At 44.3% G+C, this 16,968-nt stretch overlaps 2 protein-coding genes across 5 annotated transcripts in view; both read left to right on the top strand.

Annotated features, from left to right (window-relative positions):
• LOC144508666 (death-inducer obliterator 1-like) overlaps positions 1–11,023 on the top strand; it is a 123,827-nt gene extending 112,804 nt beyond the window's left edge. For all 4 annotated transcript variants that reach the window (XM_078236907.1, XM_078236906.1, XM_078236905.1 and 1 more), the window contains 3 exons: positions 2,569–2,722; positions 4,370–4,459; positions 7,998–11,023. In XM_078236907.1, coding sequence (XP_078093033.1) covers positions 2,569–2,722; positions 4,370–4,459; positions 7,998–8,258 — 505 coding nt within the window. In that variant the 3' untranslated portion in view covers positions 8,259–11,023. The remainder of the gene's footprint in view (positions 1–2,568; positions 2,723–4,369; positions 4,460–7,997) is intronic.
• Positions 11,024–14,668: 3,645 nt separating this feature from the next.
• Positions 14,669–16,968, top strand: part of LOC144508269 (uncharacterized) — a 6,264-nt gene continuing 3,964 nt past the window's right edge. Inside the window, exon 1 of the mRNA XM_078236087.1 lies at positions 14,669–14,771. Coding sequence (XP_078092213.1) covers positions 14,669–14,771 — 103 coding nt within the window. The remainder of the gene's footprint in view (positions 14,772–16,968) is intronic.

Here is a 16,968-nt window from a genome sequence, read left to right as displayed (position 1 = left end):
AGGTAACAGGTATGGGCAGAGCTTTGTAATGTACAGGAACCCAAAGCTGCTCTATTTCTAATGTGCCTGGTGAAGTTGATCCTGTGTTTCTTGCTATGCTTTTTTCAGTGAAAAATCAGCAAATTCTGCATATCTGGAATTCTCATTCAAAAGGCTGTAGTTACTGGAACAGTTGGAGTTCAGATGCACCAATAGATTTTGTTGGGAGCCATGAGATATTTGAATGGTTCAGGGGACTCCTTGGCTCCTATATTTCTGCATTGGAAATCTGTCCAATTAATAAAGGTAGAAAAAGTAATCCAGAAAATGACAAGCCAGTGAGTTTGACCTCCATTTCATGCGAAGTTAATGAAACCCTGAAGATAATATGGAAATCTGAATAAAAAGTTAAAAAGATAGCCAGAATGGATTCATGAAAGACAGGTCTTGCCAATCTAGGAATAGTGGGATAAAAGCAAATTACTACGGATGCTGGAATCTGAAACCAAAAGAGAAAATACTGGAAAATCTCAGCAGGTCTGGCAGCATCTGTAAGGAGAGAAAAGAGCTGACGTTTCCCAGTAGTGGGAAGCTTTGGGAGCCATGGGCCCAAAGTCACCTGTTCCTCCCAAGTATGGTACACTCATGGAACAGATCCCAAGACATTATTTGCTGAAACAAATATATCTCCTTTGCATTTGAATTAATGCTAATTTGTAACGGATTTATCAATATATATGAAGTAGCAAAGTTTGTCACTAAAGCCTTTCCAGTCTCTGGATCTATTGATTATCTCAGAGAGGGAAGAAACATTTTTCTTATACACCAATTACTGGCTTTCTCTGAGGGCCTGTCAGGAACTTAATAGCGATAAGGCAGTGGAAGTAGTGGACTTGGATTTCAGAAAGTCCTTTGACACAGATCCTTTGAAAAGGCTGCTGCTCGAAATAATGAAGTATGAATCATTGAAAATACTTGTAATGAATAGGTATCTGGCTGGCTGGACATAGGGGGAAATGGTACAGGGATTGTGATCAGTCTAGGAGAATATTGGCAGTGGGATCACATGTGTCTGTTTTGGGACTTCTTGTTTAACACCTTTATAAATAATCCGGAGTTAAGAGCCACAAGCACACTGGCTAAACTTGCAGATTCAAATGAAGATGGTAAAGCTGCACAGGGTAAGTTAAAGAAGGATTTGGGAATTGTACAGGCAGATAGTCGGTGAAATTTAATATAGAGAAATGCAAAGTTTCTCTGAAGGGGCCAAAATATCCAGGAAGAAAGACTTACTGAATTGGAAAGGCAATAATGCACGTGAAAAATTCAAGTTATACAGGTCCTGATTGTCAATGAATTGACTTATTGCAGCAATGCTTGGTAGCATTTAGTAATCAGTTGTTGAGAAGTATTAAACAGCCTACATTGAGGTAATATAGTGATGCAAACCTGCTACTTTATAAATCATTGCACTGCATGCAGAATATTATATACAGTCATGATGACTGCACACAGAAAGCAAACCAGGCTGATTGGAGGGACTGGAGTTGGAGAAGTAATATTGGAAATTGGGTAGTTACTCTGGATAAAAGCAAGTTGAGGAGTCGTATGATTGCTGTTTATAGGATTCTAAATGGATTGGACAATGTAGATTGTTACAACTAATGCACCTCATCCGCAACAGTGGACCTTGAGGACCTGTCCTGTACTCGAAAGTGGGTTAAATTCAAAAATTATCTGCCAGAAACATTGGGGTTAAATTTAACCTTGCAAGACAAGAAAGCAACAAGATTGGATTTTTTAAAAAAAGGTTTGCACCTTGCCTGATATCCCTCCTATTTACTTCAGTGGAGAGTAAAATTGAGAAGGATGCAAACCAATGTTGCATCTGATGTCAGTTTCACGATCAGTCACAGGTTAAAATTGTGCCCAATATTTCAGAAAGTGAGTGGTATAGAATATATATAGAATAGACACCCCCTCCCAGGCAAACAGTGGAAGTGGTTAGCAATGATTCATTCAGATGCATACGAGATGCATTTGTTTCAGCAAATAACATTTTTGGATCCACTGCATGAGTAATCTGAGACATGACGTGTTGTGAATGTACCAAGCTTCGGAGGAACAGGTGACTTTGAACCCATGGTTCCCAAAGCTCCCCACTGCTTAGTTTTTCCTCACAGTTGATTGCTGTGTTTAGTCAACAACTCTATTATTGTCATGTCACATGACCATCGGGATGATAGATGGTGAACTAGATGGACCTGGGCCTTTTTTTGTTCAGCAGTTCCTATGTTCTAATCAGCATCTGGAAAGAGAAACAGCAGATTAGTGTTTCACTGACACATCATTTCTCTATTGACTCTCTGTTCTTAAAGACAAATAAAATCCATTAAGAGGCCTCAAGTGGACCTCAAATAAATATTGTTAATTTTGAACATCCAACCTGGATGTTACAGCAATAAGTTAATGTGGATTCTAAAATGATTGGGGGAAATAGACTCTGGGTAAATGTTCCACCAAACAAGCAGTTAGTGAGTTGGTGTTCCTGTTCTATCAGGTTTGTCTGACTGACACTTTCTGTTGCAGGATTTCAGAGGCAAAGACTCCGGCGGAATTAGATACTTCATTGTTCCTGTCTCACCTGGATGCAATTTGGAAAGGGTTTATCAATATGCATGGTGTAGCAAAGTTTGTCACTAAAGCCTATCCAGTCTCTGGATCTATTGATTATCTCATAGAGGTAAGAAACATTTTCTTTCCCCCTCCTGCCTTCCCCGGCAAATTTTCTCCCTTTTTCAGATGGCATTGACTCATTGCTGTGAAATTTCACAAGCAGCACTTTACCGAACTGACCACCCTTTCTGTATTAGGCCTAGATGATTTGATTTGATGATGATCTAGACATGGGACCATGAAGGATATCACTACCAGATTCTGTCCTATACTGAACCTGTACTGAATGCTCCACGGGCTGAATACTTAGCATTGATGACACTAGACTGGGGCCAGAAAAAACCCACTCCAGACTGGGTCTAGCCATTCCTATTGGAAATTGTGCCTGCAAGTTATAAGAGCAGGCTGGTCTTGAGGGATCTCCTGAAACAGTTTTGTAACAGCTCGATGTTCTGCAATCTGTGCATACTGCTAGTTTTAAGGCTACTTAATTATTACTAGCAAGTATATTTTACGCTAAGAATTGGGGAGCCAGGAGCTGGGAAGGGAATCAGGTCATGTTTTACATTTTAGAGCCAGTAATGGGGCACACACACATGAATCACAAGTGAACTCTTCTTTCCTTGTAGCTGTAGCTGTGGAGCCAGAAGAAGCTTGAAGGATATTTTTCACAATGCACCGGAACAGACATGAATAGTGTTTGCACTCTAATTAAATATGGAAACTGAGTTTCAATTCAAATACATCACAAGTGAGATGGTGTTTATGTTTAGGATAGTTTCCAATACAAAGTCCAGGAAATGATTGAAGTGGTAAAAGTGGAGTTCCAGGGTGTCACTCAACACTACCCAGTGTTTCTAAAATATTATTTTCTGTTGTTTGCTGGCAAGATGTCATAGCAAATAGTCTGCTGTGTTCAACTATGGAACTTATCAAATTTTGATATTTTCCCAGGTCCTTTGAAGTGCAGTGATTTTAAAAAAAAAAATTAACCTTAATCAAGTTATTTTAAAAAAACTTTTCGGGTAATGAATCTTGATTTTGGAAGCCTCCTGGCAGGGGTTTTAGAAATTAAGACTTTAAATATGTTTCTTTTATTATAAGTTTAAAACCAAATGAATGCAAAATGGCCCCAAGTAGGAGGGAAGTACCTGACCAATGATGATTTAAAAAGTAATGATAAAGTTATTAACCATCATTCTGAAACACTTCACTTTTCATATTGTCTCAGCTGACTCTTCTCAACTCTGATGTTAAAATAACACATTTTGTACATTTTGTTGTCCCCAAGAAACAAAAATCCTTAATCACATTTGCATTAGTTATTGTCATCAATTTTGAGAGATAATTTTCTCAGTATATTTTTCACCAAAAGGTGGATTTCGTAAAGCTAATAAATATTAGCTAGTTTACATAATTCCAGTGGTCTTGGACGTAATGTAGGTATCAGGTGAGGGGAGCAGAGAAATAGCTTCACATGTACAGCAAAGGACTGAGGTGGTCATTTTCTGCTTAGTTGTAGTATAGGTGTTCTTTTGCCTTCTATTTGAGTTTTCTATCTGCGATTTTTATGCCAACCTCAACTTGTCTTAGCATTTTTAGGAAATTTAAATTTTATTTTTGAACGCTATAAACTACTCTGATCGTAGTGCGGAGTTTATTATTTCCCTTCTTTGCATTTTAAAAAAATGTAACTATTTGTGTGTATTCTTAGGATTTGCCAGATACAATTCATATTGGTGGCAGGATTTCACCCCACACAGTCTGGGATTACGTAGGAAAACTGAAGTCATCTCTGTCCAAGGTATTGTACTGTGATTTAATCAGCATCATAGTTATAATTCATTTTTAAAAATTATGTAAAATTCATCACATCATTTTGTTTTCACTCCATGATTGGGAATTTGCATGTATTTATAGTTCAATTCATTCTTTGATATCATCTGTCATTCAGAAAAGTTTAGCCTTACATATAATCTTTTCATCTTTCTGTTGCAAGTAAGTTATTCAGACTTTCCAGTTGATGTTAAAAACACCTATTCAACAATTTCTGGATTATTCTCTTCTGTCAAACAGAGTGAGCCAAAAGCATTCTGTGCATATCAATTCCACTGCTCCTGACTAGAGAAGCTAGTGCACAGATTTAAGATTGTGACAGTACTGGTACCTTTGTAATTAGAAATTGCCAACAGCAGACTTGCGAAATAATTTCTTTAAAATGACCCAGTTACTGTGAATGTATTGCAACTACATTTGACCTAACAGAATAACTATGTGTAACAGCATATTGCAACCACTGGTCAGATTTTAAATCCCCCTTTAAAGAATAAAGAACAATACAGCACAGGAACAGGCCCTTCGGCCCTCCAAGCCTGTACCGATCATGTGTTCCTAACTAGACCATCCGTTTGTATCCCTCTATTCCCAGTCTGTTCATGTGGCTATCTAGATAAGTCTTAAATGATCCTAGCGTGTCTGCCACAACCACCTTGCTTGGTAGTGCATTCCAGGCCCCTACCACCCTCTTATGTAAAATACGTCTCCCGCATATCTGTATTGAACCTTGCACTTGAACTTCTGACCCCTTGTGTTTGTCATTTCTGACCTGGGAAAAAGCTTCCAACTGTTCACCCTATTTATGCCCTTCATAATTTTATAAACTTCTATTAGGTCGCCCCTCAACCTCCGTCTTTCCAGGGAGAACAACCCTAGTTTACTCAATCTCTCCTCATAGCTAATACCCTCCATACCAGGCAACATCCTGGTAAACCTTTTCTGCACTCTCTCCAAAGCCTCCACGTCCTTCTGGTAGTGTGGCGACCAGAACTGGACGCAGTATTCCACATGTGGCCTAACCAACGTTCTATATAACTGCAACATCATATGCCAACTTTTATACTCTATGCCCCGTCCAATAAAGGCAAGCATGCCATATGCCTTCACCACCTTTTCCACCTGTGCTGCCACCTTTAAGGATCTGTGGACTTGCACACCCAGATCCCTCTGTGTGTCTATACTCCTGATGGTTCTGCCATTTATTGTATAGCTCCCCCACTGCATTAGATCTACCAAAATGCATCACTTCGCATTTATCTGGATTAAATTCCATCTGCCATTTCTCCACCCAATTTTCCAGCCTATCTATATCCTGCTGTATTCTCTGACAATGTTCATCACTATTCGCAACTCCAGCAATCTTTGTGTCGTCCGCAAACTTACTAATCAGACCAGCTCCATCTTCTTCCAAATCATTTATATATATCACCAGCAGCAGAGGTCCCAGTACAGAGCCCTGCGGAACACCACTAGTCACAGACCTCCAATCAGAAAAAGACCCCTCCACTGCTACCCTCTGTCTTCTATGGCCAAACCAGTTCTGTACCCATCTAGCTAGTTCACCTTTGATCCCGTGAGATTTAACCTTTTGCACCAGCCTTCCATGGGGCAGAATTTCTTCCCCGTTTCTCTTGTAAATATCTAATCTCTGCTTTGTAGCCAAGGTGCATTTTGCAACCCTCTTTGTGCAGATATTTGTCAACAGTTTTCACGATGAAGGAACTTTTTATTAGCTTTGGAGAATATAAAGAATGTTTTTGTAATAATATATTCCAAATGAATGTCCAGAATTCTAAACGCAATTAAGAAAAAATAACCAGGACTATTGTCTCTGGTCCCTCTGCAAGTTCCTTTGTGCGTGTTTGTTTGTATACATCTGTGGCAAACCTTCTCCCATCAGCAATTAACTGTTACTGACTCCCTAAGGATAGTGATTTTAAATACACGGCATATCTGGGGTATTTGACTACATGAGAATGCCATTGTGAACCAAAACAGTAGGTTTATTTGTGGGAACAATGTCAAAAAATCGAGAAGAAATATGCTTAAGTGCCAAACTGGCATTCCCAAGTAATGATTAATAAGTGTGTACTGAATGAGTTAGTTGACAAAGCTACTGGGTGATTTCATGAGATTATTGAAAAGTTGTTATATATGAAATCAGACTTGGCTGTTGGTGTTAGCTGATTTTTATCGACATGCATTTGCATTTATATAGCACCTTTAATATCATGAAATGTTCTGAGGTGCTTCACAGGAGTAGCTTGCTATCAGTATGCACTGGAAACTATATCGACTCTTCCATCTGTAACTTAACTAATTTAATGAACTTCAAACCTTTGCAAGCTGGATGAAATCATGTGGAACTGATTCAGTGACTCTGGCTATCAAGCTTCCGGAGCTGCTGTGTTGAGGCCCAAATGGAGCTGATCACACCAAAAGCTATTGAAGCCACCTCATGAATATCACTTAAATATGTGACCACTGCCGCTTAGGGCTGGTGCACAGAATACAGTTGCATAGAGGGTCTCTGAAATTCATGAGCCTGCAGCTCACATTTAAAGGGATGCACCCATTCAAAGGTAAGTGGCCGCATATAGGAATGGATCTTGTTGATGCTTTTTGGAAGGCTTTGGGTTGCTTTCTAATACTTGTGAGTCCAAAGGCTATATGAAGAGAAAAGATAAATACTGGCAGTTGGTGTAGTGCAGATGTTCATGAAGGACATGGTGCTGATTGGGTCACTGCAGTGTGAAAAATGGGACAGAACCATTTGTGTAGGACCAGATTAATCACTTCAGTCAATCAGATCACTGGAGCGCAAGACCCCCTGATTGCAAGTTGCACGCATCCATTTTTTGTCTTTTCTCACCCAACTCTGGGAGTGGCCATAGGATTTAACTTGCTGAATACTGCTTGCTACTGGTGAAATAAGCAACTGATTAACAAAACTACTGGAGAAAAAGTACTGGGGATAAGCTCGGAATAACTGCAGAAACCAATTCCACGCTGAAAATTTAGATCAGGTCTTCAAATCTCGACCATGAAAGCTCTCCAACACGCATCTTATCTGGACAAACACTGCTAAGAGACAGCTCGGACAAATGTGTGTATAATTGAGAGGATTTGACTTGTGGGGGCATGCTCACTCCACCAGTGCAGCCTGATAATTAAAACTTGTTTTGGCAAGGCACATTCCCAACTTTGTGCTAGTGTGTGACCCAGTAGAGTTGGCCGGCAGACATATTTTGGAGATGAACTTGAGCTGAGGTGCAGATCAGCCAAGCTCCTGTTGAATGATGGAATCGGCTCACAGGGCTGGATGACCTCCTGATCTTCGACACCCCCCCCCCCCCCCCCCCCCGGCAACATCCTGTATACAAGTGTGGAGATTTGGTGGGAAAAGGCAGTCCAAGTGGTGATGTAGTTACTGTTAGAGCTGTAACTGCGGTCTAGCTTTTGTTTTAAGTGTTCTTTGTTTTTGTTTCTTCCCATGGCAATTGCAGGAAGTCTGTCTCATTCGTTTTCACCCAGCCACGGAGGAAGAGGAAGTCACCTACATCTCGCTCTACTCCTATTTCAACAGTCGGGGGCGCTTCGGCGTGGTGGCAAATAACGCCAGACACATCAAGGACCTCTATCTAATTCCACTTGCTGCTAATGACCCGATTCCCTCCAAATTATTACCTTTTGAGGGCCCAGGTAAGAGCAGATTATTTAGAAACATGAGTAGCAAAATGCAAGTTAAACAACTAAAACATTCATAGATAACCTGGCAACACTGCTATAATGCATACACATTGTACTAACACACAGCTATATGATATACCCAGGTGTCCCTGTATGGTGGCAACTCTTTATTGGGGCAGAATGACCTCTTTCAAGGTATTTTCTCCCCTGTTCAAGAGGGTTTCTTTTGCACCATTTGTGAGAACTCACAATCCCTCTTTCTGTTGTGTGTGCGAACCCACTATATTTGATACCCTTCTCCTACCATCATTTGTGGGAAGCCAGGCTGAATACTATTAAAACTGACTACAAGTGGGTGTAGTGTTGACCACATTTGGAGGGGGTAGGCGGGAGGGCCCACATGCAGAAGTGATGTGGCTTCAACTCTTCACCTCTTCCCCTATATTCCTCCCACCTCACAGTACAGATTAGATGTCTGACGCATTGTCCAGAGGATACAGATGCACCTCCCAGTGCTTTGTGGCAGCTTACACACTAATACTTAAACCCATTAAGTATGTAAGTAGCATCTTCCCAGTTGCACACAGTAATGTGTGGAATCTATAAGTCGTGTATTTGCACAATGACATGGTCACAATTGACATTGTTGTATAGTCACCGTCTGGTATTGTGATTTGCTACACCCACTAATTAAATGAGTTCTGAAAACTAAACAAATGATCGTTACAAACTGTAACGTGATTATAGAAAATTGAGGCTTGCAGTACTGGATGATACTTTCAAAAGCAGTTTGCTATAGGAACTGCCTGAGTGTTTGGTGTCGTTAGTCCAGTACTGAAAGAGGCAACCAGCCTCCAGATGTCTTTGCACATTAAAGGGGGACAAGTGTCATTTGAAATTCTTAAGAACTTAAGAAATAGATTGAGCAGTCTTAGCTTCAAGCTTTTGATTTTTGGCTGATTTTGAAACAACTGGAGCAGCTTTGTGACATAAAGGTGAGTCCATTCAATTTGAAATGTCTGTCACTTGTGTGGTAGCAACATTCCTGATAGAGGTTTAATTTAATATGTGTGTTTCAGTTTATACATTTATTATCTATTGAAAAATTACTTAATATATTTACACAGAAAAGCAAAGTCTTTTTCTGGCATTCCATCATATTATAGCTTTTCCAGGACAAGGCTTACAACCTGTCACTGTGTTATACACTTGTTTCAGAATTTTCTACACCCAAGACTGTTTTCTATTGGACTTTCGTTTAAATGATAAATTACTTTCCTCTAACTCATTGCAACATCCATAGAATTGGGCTCAGATATGACAATCTCATTAATATTAATAGCACAATGCATTGAGGCATTAGAGTTTTGGAGAATTTGACAGGTATGGTGTCCCCTTAAAACAGCTCAACTGTTTGGTTACAAATTTGCCCTTTGCCTATGGTTTTAAACAATTAAAATGCTTGAAGATTTTTAGTTCATATTCCATGCATACATACAACTTTGTCTCACAAGTATGACCTTGAAACATAGGTAGAAGTATAAAATTTGGAGGTGTAAAGCTTTCAGGTAATAGTTTTAACACTCTCTGTATCAGAGAATATTTGTTCAGCCTCTCTCTGTACATTTAGGGTTTTACTTTTATTTAGTGTCTTCTCTTCCGGAGCTGATTTCGACATTGGGTAGTTTCTGATATCCTCACTCTTGTATATTTTGTGTACAATTTTTTTTTGTTTTCAGTATTGTAACTTTATTTTCATCATTACTATTATTAATAAAGTTATTTCCAGAACATTGCATTTGGGATTCTTGTGAATTTGAAGTTTTCAGCAGTGGAGGTTCAGCACCAGACACCACGACAGCATTCAGTGGGTTTGAATCCTGGACCCTTGACAGTGTTTAAACTTCAGCGCCTTTAATGGGAGAGTGTGATTCAGCAGCCAGCATCGTGATAGGGTTTGTTGCAGTCCGGAGACAGCATATTTCCTCTTTGCAGCATTCAGTGTGGGGAGACTCCTGCGTACTTTACCTTTGCAGTGCTGGATGTCAAATTCAGTCCCTGCTCTTTTTTTCATTGGTCATGGTGAATGTGGATTCAATGTCTGCAGGTAACAGCTCGCCACCTGTTCTTAACATCTGGGAGGTTTAGTCCTGCCTATTGTTCACCTCAGTTGTATTATCTGTTTATGAAAATTAATTCCAGAGGGTTTCCATTGGTACCACTTTCTAATAAGTTCTAATTTATTTTAATGTGTAAATTACTACAGAATGATACATTAACAGGGTATCATTTTTGGTTTAATTGCTAGGATCTTGCATTCTGTCCCATTTTATACTCCCTGTTCTCTGCAGCTATATGACTTGAATCCTTGATCAATGGGACTGCTGCCAGTTTTTCTCTAGTACTATTCGTGCATCCTGCATTTTGCTCTTACCTCTGAATCTAATTCAGAACTGGTAACACTTGTCCCTCCAGAGCAGTTGATTGGGTTAGTTTCAACTCAAAGGCTGACCTGGAGGTTGGTGCTGTGCTATTGAAGCTACCACGCTGTCATTCAATGTTCACAGTGTTGTGTGATTTGCAACTAGTTTTAATATGCCTTTGGCTAAAGTGTGATCAATTCTGCTAACCCATACACTGTTGAGTGAAACTAGACTCTGTATAATAGCTGAACAGTTTTTTTATCCCTTCCCTTAATAACACAAGAATGTTTAGGAAATTATCTCTAAGCTACCATATCTGCTCCTTTTGATTAATATGTCCCATCCACCCTACCTACCTCTCAGCTTTGGAAGCTAAACATGTCAGCTACAACAGCATTTACTGATAACTTATTAAAGTCTAAAGCATTACCTTAACAGGCCAGCAGTGGTTTGTTCTACACAATAGGTAGTGATTTTGTTTCATTTGTTCTTGGGTTGTGAGTAACACTGGCAATGTAGTATTGCACAGCATTAAGACTCCGCCAATATAGTTTGGGATTGGACTTATATGTAGCAAAGCTCCCTTTCTCTGAGATTATTGGGTTTTTACAACCTACTGCAGCATACAAACATACGAATTATGAGCAGGAATAGGCCATTTGGCCCCTTGAACTTCCTCCGCCATTCAGTAGTATCATTGCTGATCTAATTATGGCCTCAACTCCACTAACCTGCCTATTTCTAATACCCTTTGACTCCCTTGTTAGTCAAGAGTCTGTCTACTTCTGCCTTAAAAATATTGTCACCTTGCTTCTACCACTCTCTGGGGAAGGGTTCCACAAGTGACCCTTTGAGAGAAGCAAGACACTCAGTTCAAGGACAACTAGGGATGGGCAATAAATGCTGGCCAGCCAGCAATGCCCATGTCTCACAAATGAAATGACTAAAAAAAAAATGTTTTGCCTCATCTCCATCTTAAATGGGAGACCCTTTATTCTTAAACTGTGACCTCTAGTTCTGGTCATCAGTACCAAAGGATTAGAAATAATCACACAATTAGGGTGTGCTTAACAATGTCGTTTTTAACTGCTTATGAGAATTCGCAGTAAAATGCAGAATTGAATTTGTATGGTAACCTAAGGTAGAGATCACGAGCTTTGTTTTAATTAATATCCTGTTTTTTAAAATTGATGTTTGTCCTACAACAATCAGCAGAAAATTACTTTTAACGCAATTACTTTTAACATGCAGACAATTACTTTTAACACAGACACTTCAATAGGTAAATGCAACATCCAGTTTGCTCATGATCCTACAAATGGGGAAAAAAACAAGCTAAATGACCAATAATTTGTTAATTTGTGGGGAATGTTGGCTGGAACACCAGGAGAACTCATTGATCTTCAAATAGCACCAAGGGACCTTGTTATGTCCATCTGATGTGAAAGATTCAAAAATGAACATGAGTCCAGAATGTCAGAGGTGTGAGTAAGAAAGGCAGAACTTTTTGTCGAACTTTGTTTTTCCATTGAGGGAATTGATTCAGCTAAGTAAAATAGAATGAAACCACAAGCATCTATAAACTACCATCAGCCCCATTGCTGCCAAAGCTGAGTCCATTCTTTCATTATCTCTAGCCTTGACTTCTCCAAATGGCTTCCCTGCCTCAACCCTCCACAAAGTAAATCCATCCAGACTGGCTGTGACCTGGAGCCACTCTCTCACCATCCCCTCACTCTCAAAGGCTCACCAGTTTGATTCCTCAGATGAGAGGGTTTTTAAAGTCAAGTTTATTTATTTGTCACAAGTAAGGCTTACATTAACACTGCAATGAAGTTACTGTGAAATTCCTCTAGTCGCCACAGTCCGGCATCTGTTCGGATCAACGCATTTAACCAGCACATCTTTCAGAATGTGGGAGGAAACCGGAGCACCCAGAGGGAAACCCACACAGACATGGGGAGAACGTGCAAATTCCACGCAGACAATGATGAACCTGGGTCCCTGGCGCTGTGAAGCAGCAGTGCTACAGTGCTAACCACTGTGCTACCATGTCGCCCTGTGGAGAGATTGAATAGAATGGGCCTCTACTCTCTGGAGTTTAGAGGAATGAAACTTGATCTCCTTGAAATGTATAAAATTCTTAGAAAGATTGACAGATGCTGGGAGGTTATTTTTCCCTGGTTGGAAAGTCCAGAATTGGGGGACGTAGTTTTGAGGATAAGGAAACCGCCATTTTGGGCTAAGGTAAGAGATTCCTCCCAGAGAGCTGTGAATACTCAAGAGTTTGAGTATGTTCAAGCTAATAGATTCTTGCATATGGGAATCGGGCAGGAAAAAGTTGAGGTTGAGGATTTGGTATTAAATATCGAAGGGCTATATGATCTACTTATCCTGTTCTAAGCTTCCTGTGCCTCATCAAGTTCACATCAGAATCCAACTCCCTGTTTATAATTGTCCCTATTTACATTCCTTATGTTTCCTCCAATCCATCAGGTTTCTCCATGTTCCCTTGCTATCTATCATTTTGCTACCTGTTCCTGTTCACTGGAATTCTCAGCCTACTCCCTTCAGCATTCCCTCTGCCAGAACCTTCAACTCTCAGCAATTCCTGCTCCATAGTCTCCGCTTCTTCTCCATGAATGGAAATCACGTGGAGGTTTCCCTACACCTGAGAGATGCCAGAACATTGCCAGCAGGAGTTGTATATCCGACTTGTGCACGGTCATTTTTAAAATTGGAAATTGGATTTACTCGTTATGATGTGGAATGCACTCACTGAAGGGAGTGGAAAAAAGATCCAATGGCAACTTTCACATGAAATTGGATAAAGACAACTAACTCGGGCCTTAGAGAAAGGGAGGGATAAGGCTACTTGGTTAACTCTTTGAAAGAGTCGGCATGGGGGCAATGGGCCCAATGGCCTCTTCCTGTATTGCATGATTCTAAAACTGGTCGTGCTGCTGGTCTGAATTCCTCTGTTCGTGGTGAGATAGTCTAGCTCTGCCTTTCAGACTGTATGGCCATCTTTACTGCCTGTGTGACCTGACGGTGCAGGTGTTCTGCTTCACCCTAAAGTGCCAACAAAGGACGTCTGTCACCCCGCCCGCCACCACACACACACGCAGGGCAGGTCTGTGACAGCCCACCGAGAGTGCATGGAGGGATGGGCTGGAGCTGAGGCTGGCTGGTGCTGTGGGGGCTCTCGCCAGTATTCAGCCTCAGGGAGAAATCCTGCCTTGAGACTCAATGCACTGGGACCTGCCAGAGGCCAATTTGCCTTTGTCAGTAAGGAAGTCGAGCATAATAAGAGTTAGGGATGTACGGGCACTGGAGTAGATTACAGAAGTGGATTTGAGAGGGAGAACTAGTCAGCAGAAATGAATCCCTGTCAACAGGGTTTTCTGTGTTCTGTTAAACTGGATTTACAACAGAATGAGCGGCGGAATTTGAGCAGTTTAAGTTGACAATGTACTTAAAATATGCTTGTCAAAAGAAGAGCCAGTCTGTGATTTCTCCCCGCAGTAGCAGCTCAAAAAAACACACCATGAAATCCGCCTTCGGTGGTCTTCACGCTATGGGGGAGAGTCTGAAGAACACTCTAATATTGCTCCTAAGGGCGCCTGCAGCTATCTGGTTGACAATGTCACCGCGAGTCTGGCTGAGAACAGGCTGCAGCCAATGACGTGTAGGAAGTAGGGCTGATTCCACCAAGAGACTGCAGATCTTCGATGCAACACAGGAGGAGGCCATTCAGCCCTGCTGCCTGTGCTGACTCCCAGTCTCCTACTCTATCCCACCTCCTCCACATTGCTGTTTGAAATTGAATCGGCTTCCAGCAGCAGCCTTTCAAGCAGTGTATTCCAGATCACAACTCGCCACATACTCTGCCACCTCTTACCATTTACTTCAGAAAAAAGTAACAGTTTGATCAATTCTAACCGTGTTGCCTAAGTGCGACTTTCTCTCGGAGGCTGCATAGTTACTGCCATTAAATTAATGTCCTGTCACAAACAAACCACCCCCGCTCCCCGCACATCTCCCCCGCCCCGCCGCGCTCAAAAATGTCGATTGTTAAACTGGTAAACTTGAATCAGAACTGGATTCTCTGGTACCGGCTTCAGTTGAGCGAAAGATGGATGTTGGAGGAGGTTTCTGCAGCCTGGCGTCTGAGCTGGCGGAGGGGGAGCAGAGCTTGCTGCATCATTCTGTATCTGGATGATCTCTGCGGCCTTGGAGCATTTTATTGGCAAACTGAACTTCCAGACACTGAAATTGTTCCCTAGTTTGTAAAAGTGCAGCACGCTACAACATCATCATAGAGGCAGTTCCCGGGGTGTGTGTGTGGGGGGGGAGGCTGTGTGTGGAGGGGAGAGGCTGTGTGTGGGGGGGGAGGGGGGAGGCTGTGTGTGGGGGGGGAGGGGGGAGGCGGTGTGTGGGGGGGGGGGGGGTGGGTGGAGGCTGTGTGTGGGATGGGTGGAGGCTGTGTGTGGGGGGGGTGGGTGTGTGGGGGGGTGGGTGGAGGCTGTGTGTGTGGGGGGGGTGGGTGGAGGCTGTGTGTGGGGGGGGGGGTGGGTGGGTGGAGGCTGTGGGTGGAGGCTGTGTGTGGGGGGGGGTGGGTGGAGGCTGTGGGTGGAGGCTGTGTGTGGGGGGGGGGTGGGTGGAGGCTGTGCGTGGGGGGGGGGTGGAGGCTGTGCGTGGGGGGGGTGGAGGCTGTGCGTGGGGGGGGTGGGTGGAGGCTGTGTGTGTGGGGGGGGTGGGTGGAGGCTGTGTGTGGGGGGGGTGGGTGGAGGCTGTGTGTGGGGGGGGGGTGGGTGGAGGCTGTGTGTGGGGGGGGTGGGTGGAGGCTGTGTGTGGGGGGGGTGGGTGGAGGCTGTGTGTGGGGGGGGTGGGTGGAGGCTGTGTGTGGGGGGGGTGGGTGGAGGCTGTGTGGGGGGGGTGGAGGCTGTGTGTGTGTGGGGGGGGGTGGAGGCTGTGTGTGTGGGGGGGTGGAGGCTGTGTGTGTGGGGGGGTGGAGGCTGTGTGTGTGTGGGGGGGTGGAGGCTGTGTGTGTGGGGGGGGTGGGGGGAGGCTGTGTGGAGGCTGTGTGTGTGGGGGGGGTGGGGGTGGAGGTTGTGTGTGGGGGGGGTGGAGGCTGTGTGTGGGGGTGTGGAGGCTGTGTGTGGGGGGGTGGGGGTGGAGGCTGTGTGTGGGGGGGGTGGGGGGTGGAGGCTGTGTGTGGGGGGGGGGGTGGGGGTGGAGGCTGTGTGTGGGGGGGGTGGGGGTGGAGGCTGTGTGTGGGGGGGGGGTGGGGGTGGAGGCTGTGTGGGGGGGTGGAGGCTGTGTGGGGGGTGGAGGCTGTGTGTGGGGGGGTGGAGGCTGTGTGTGGGGGGTGTGGAGGCTGTGTGTGGGGGGGGTGGGGGTGGAGGCTGTGTGTGGGGGGGGTGGAGGCTGTGTGTGGGGGGGTTGGAGGCTGTGTGTGTGGGGGGGGTTGGAGGCTGTGTGGGTGGGGGGGGTCTGTGTGTGTGGGTGGGGGGTGGGGTCTGTGTGTGTGGGTGGGGGGTGGGGTCTGTATGTGGGGTGGGGGCTGTGTGTGTGGGGCTGTGGGGTGGGGGCTGTGTGTGTGGGGCGGTGGGGTTGGGGCTGTGTGTGGGTGGGGTGGGGGTTGTGTGTGTGGGGGCTGTGTGTGTGGGGACTGTGGGGTGGGGGCTGTGTGTGTGGGGTGGGGGCTGTGTGTGTGGGGTGGGGGCTGTGGGGGGTGGGGTGGGGGCTGTGTGTGTGGGGGGTTTGGGGTGGGGGCTGTGTGTGTGGGGGGTTGGGGTGGGGGCTGTGTTCGAGGGGGGTGGGGGCTGTGTGTGGGTGGGGTTGGAGTGGGGGAGCTGTGTGTGGGGGGGGGTGGGGGCTGTGTGTGTGGGGGGGTGGGGTGGGGGCTGTGTGTGTGGGGGGGGTGGGGTGGGGGCTGTGTGTGTGGGGGGGGTTGGGGTGGGGGCTGTGTGTTGGGGTGGGGGCTGTGTGTGGGGGGGGGGGCTGTGTTGGGGGAAATGATACACTTGTCAATGCTGCATTGTACAAGACATTGTGTCTCTTCCCCTGAACGAGTTCCTCTTGGGATCCCTGTCCACAGCGACCCAGTGCCCCTGGGCCATTCTTGGTCCAGGAATGTTAACTTGGTGTTGTTAAACTTCATGATGTGGCGATGCCAGCGTTGGACTGGGGTGAACACAGTAAGAAGTCTCACAACACCAGGTTAAAGTACAACAGGTTTATTTGGTAGCAAATATCAGAAGCTTTCGGAGCACAGCTCCATCGTCAGATGGAGTGGAAATGACACACACGCACAACCCCCCCAACCCTCACCCCCCCCCCCCCCCAACCTCACCCCCCC

This window comes from Mustelus asterias, chromosome 20 (assembly GCF_964213995.1).
Source record: "Mustelus asterias chromosome 20, sMusAst1.hap1.1, whole genome shotgun sequence".
Taxonomy (NCBI): domain Eukaryota; kingdom Metazoa; phylum Chordata; class Chondrichthyes; order Carcharhiniformes; family Triakidae; genus Mustelus; species Mustelus asterias.
This window is presented reverse-complemented; position numbering and strand designations above follow the sequence as displayed.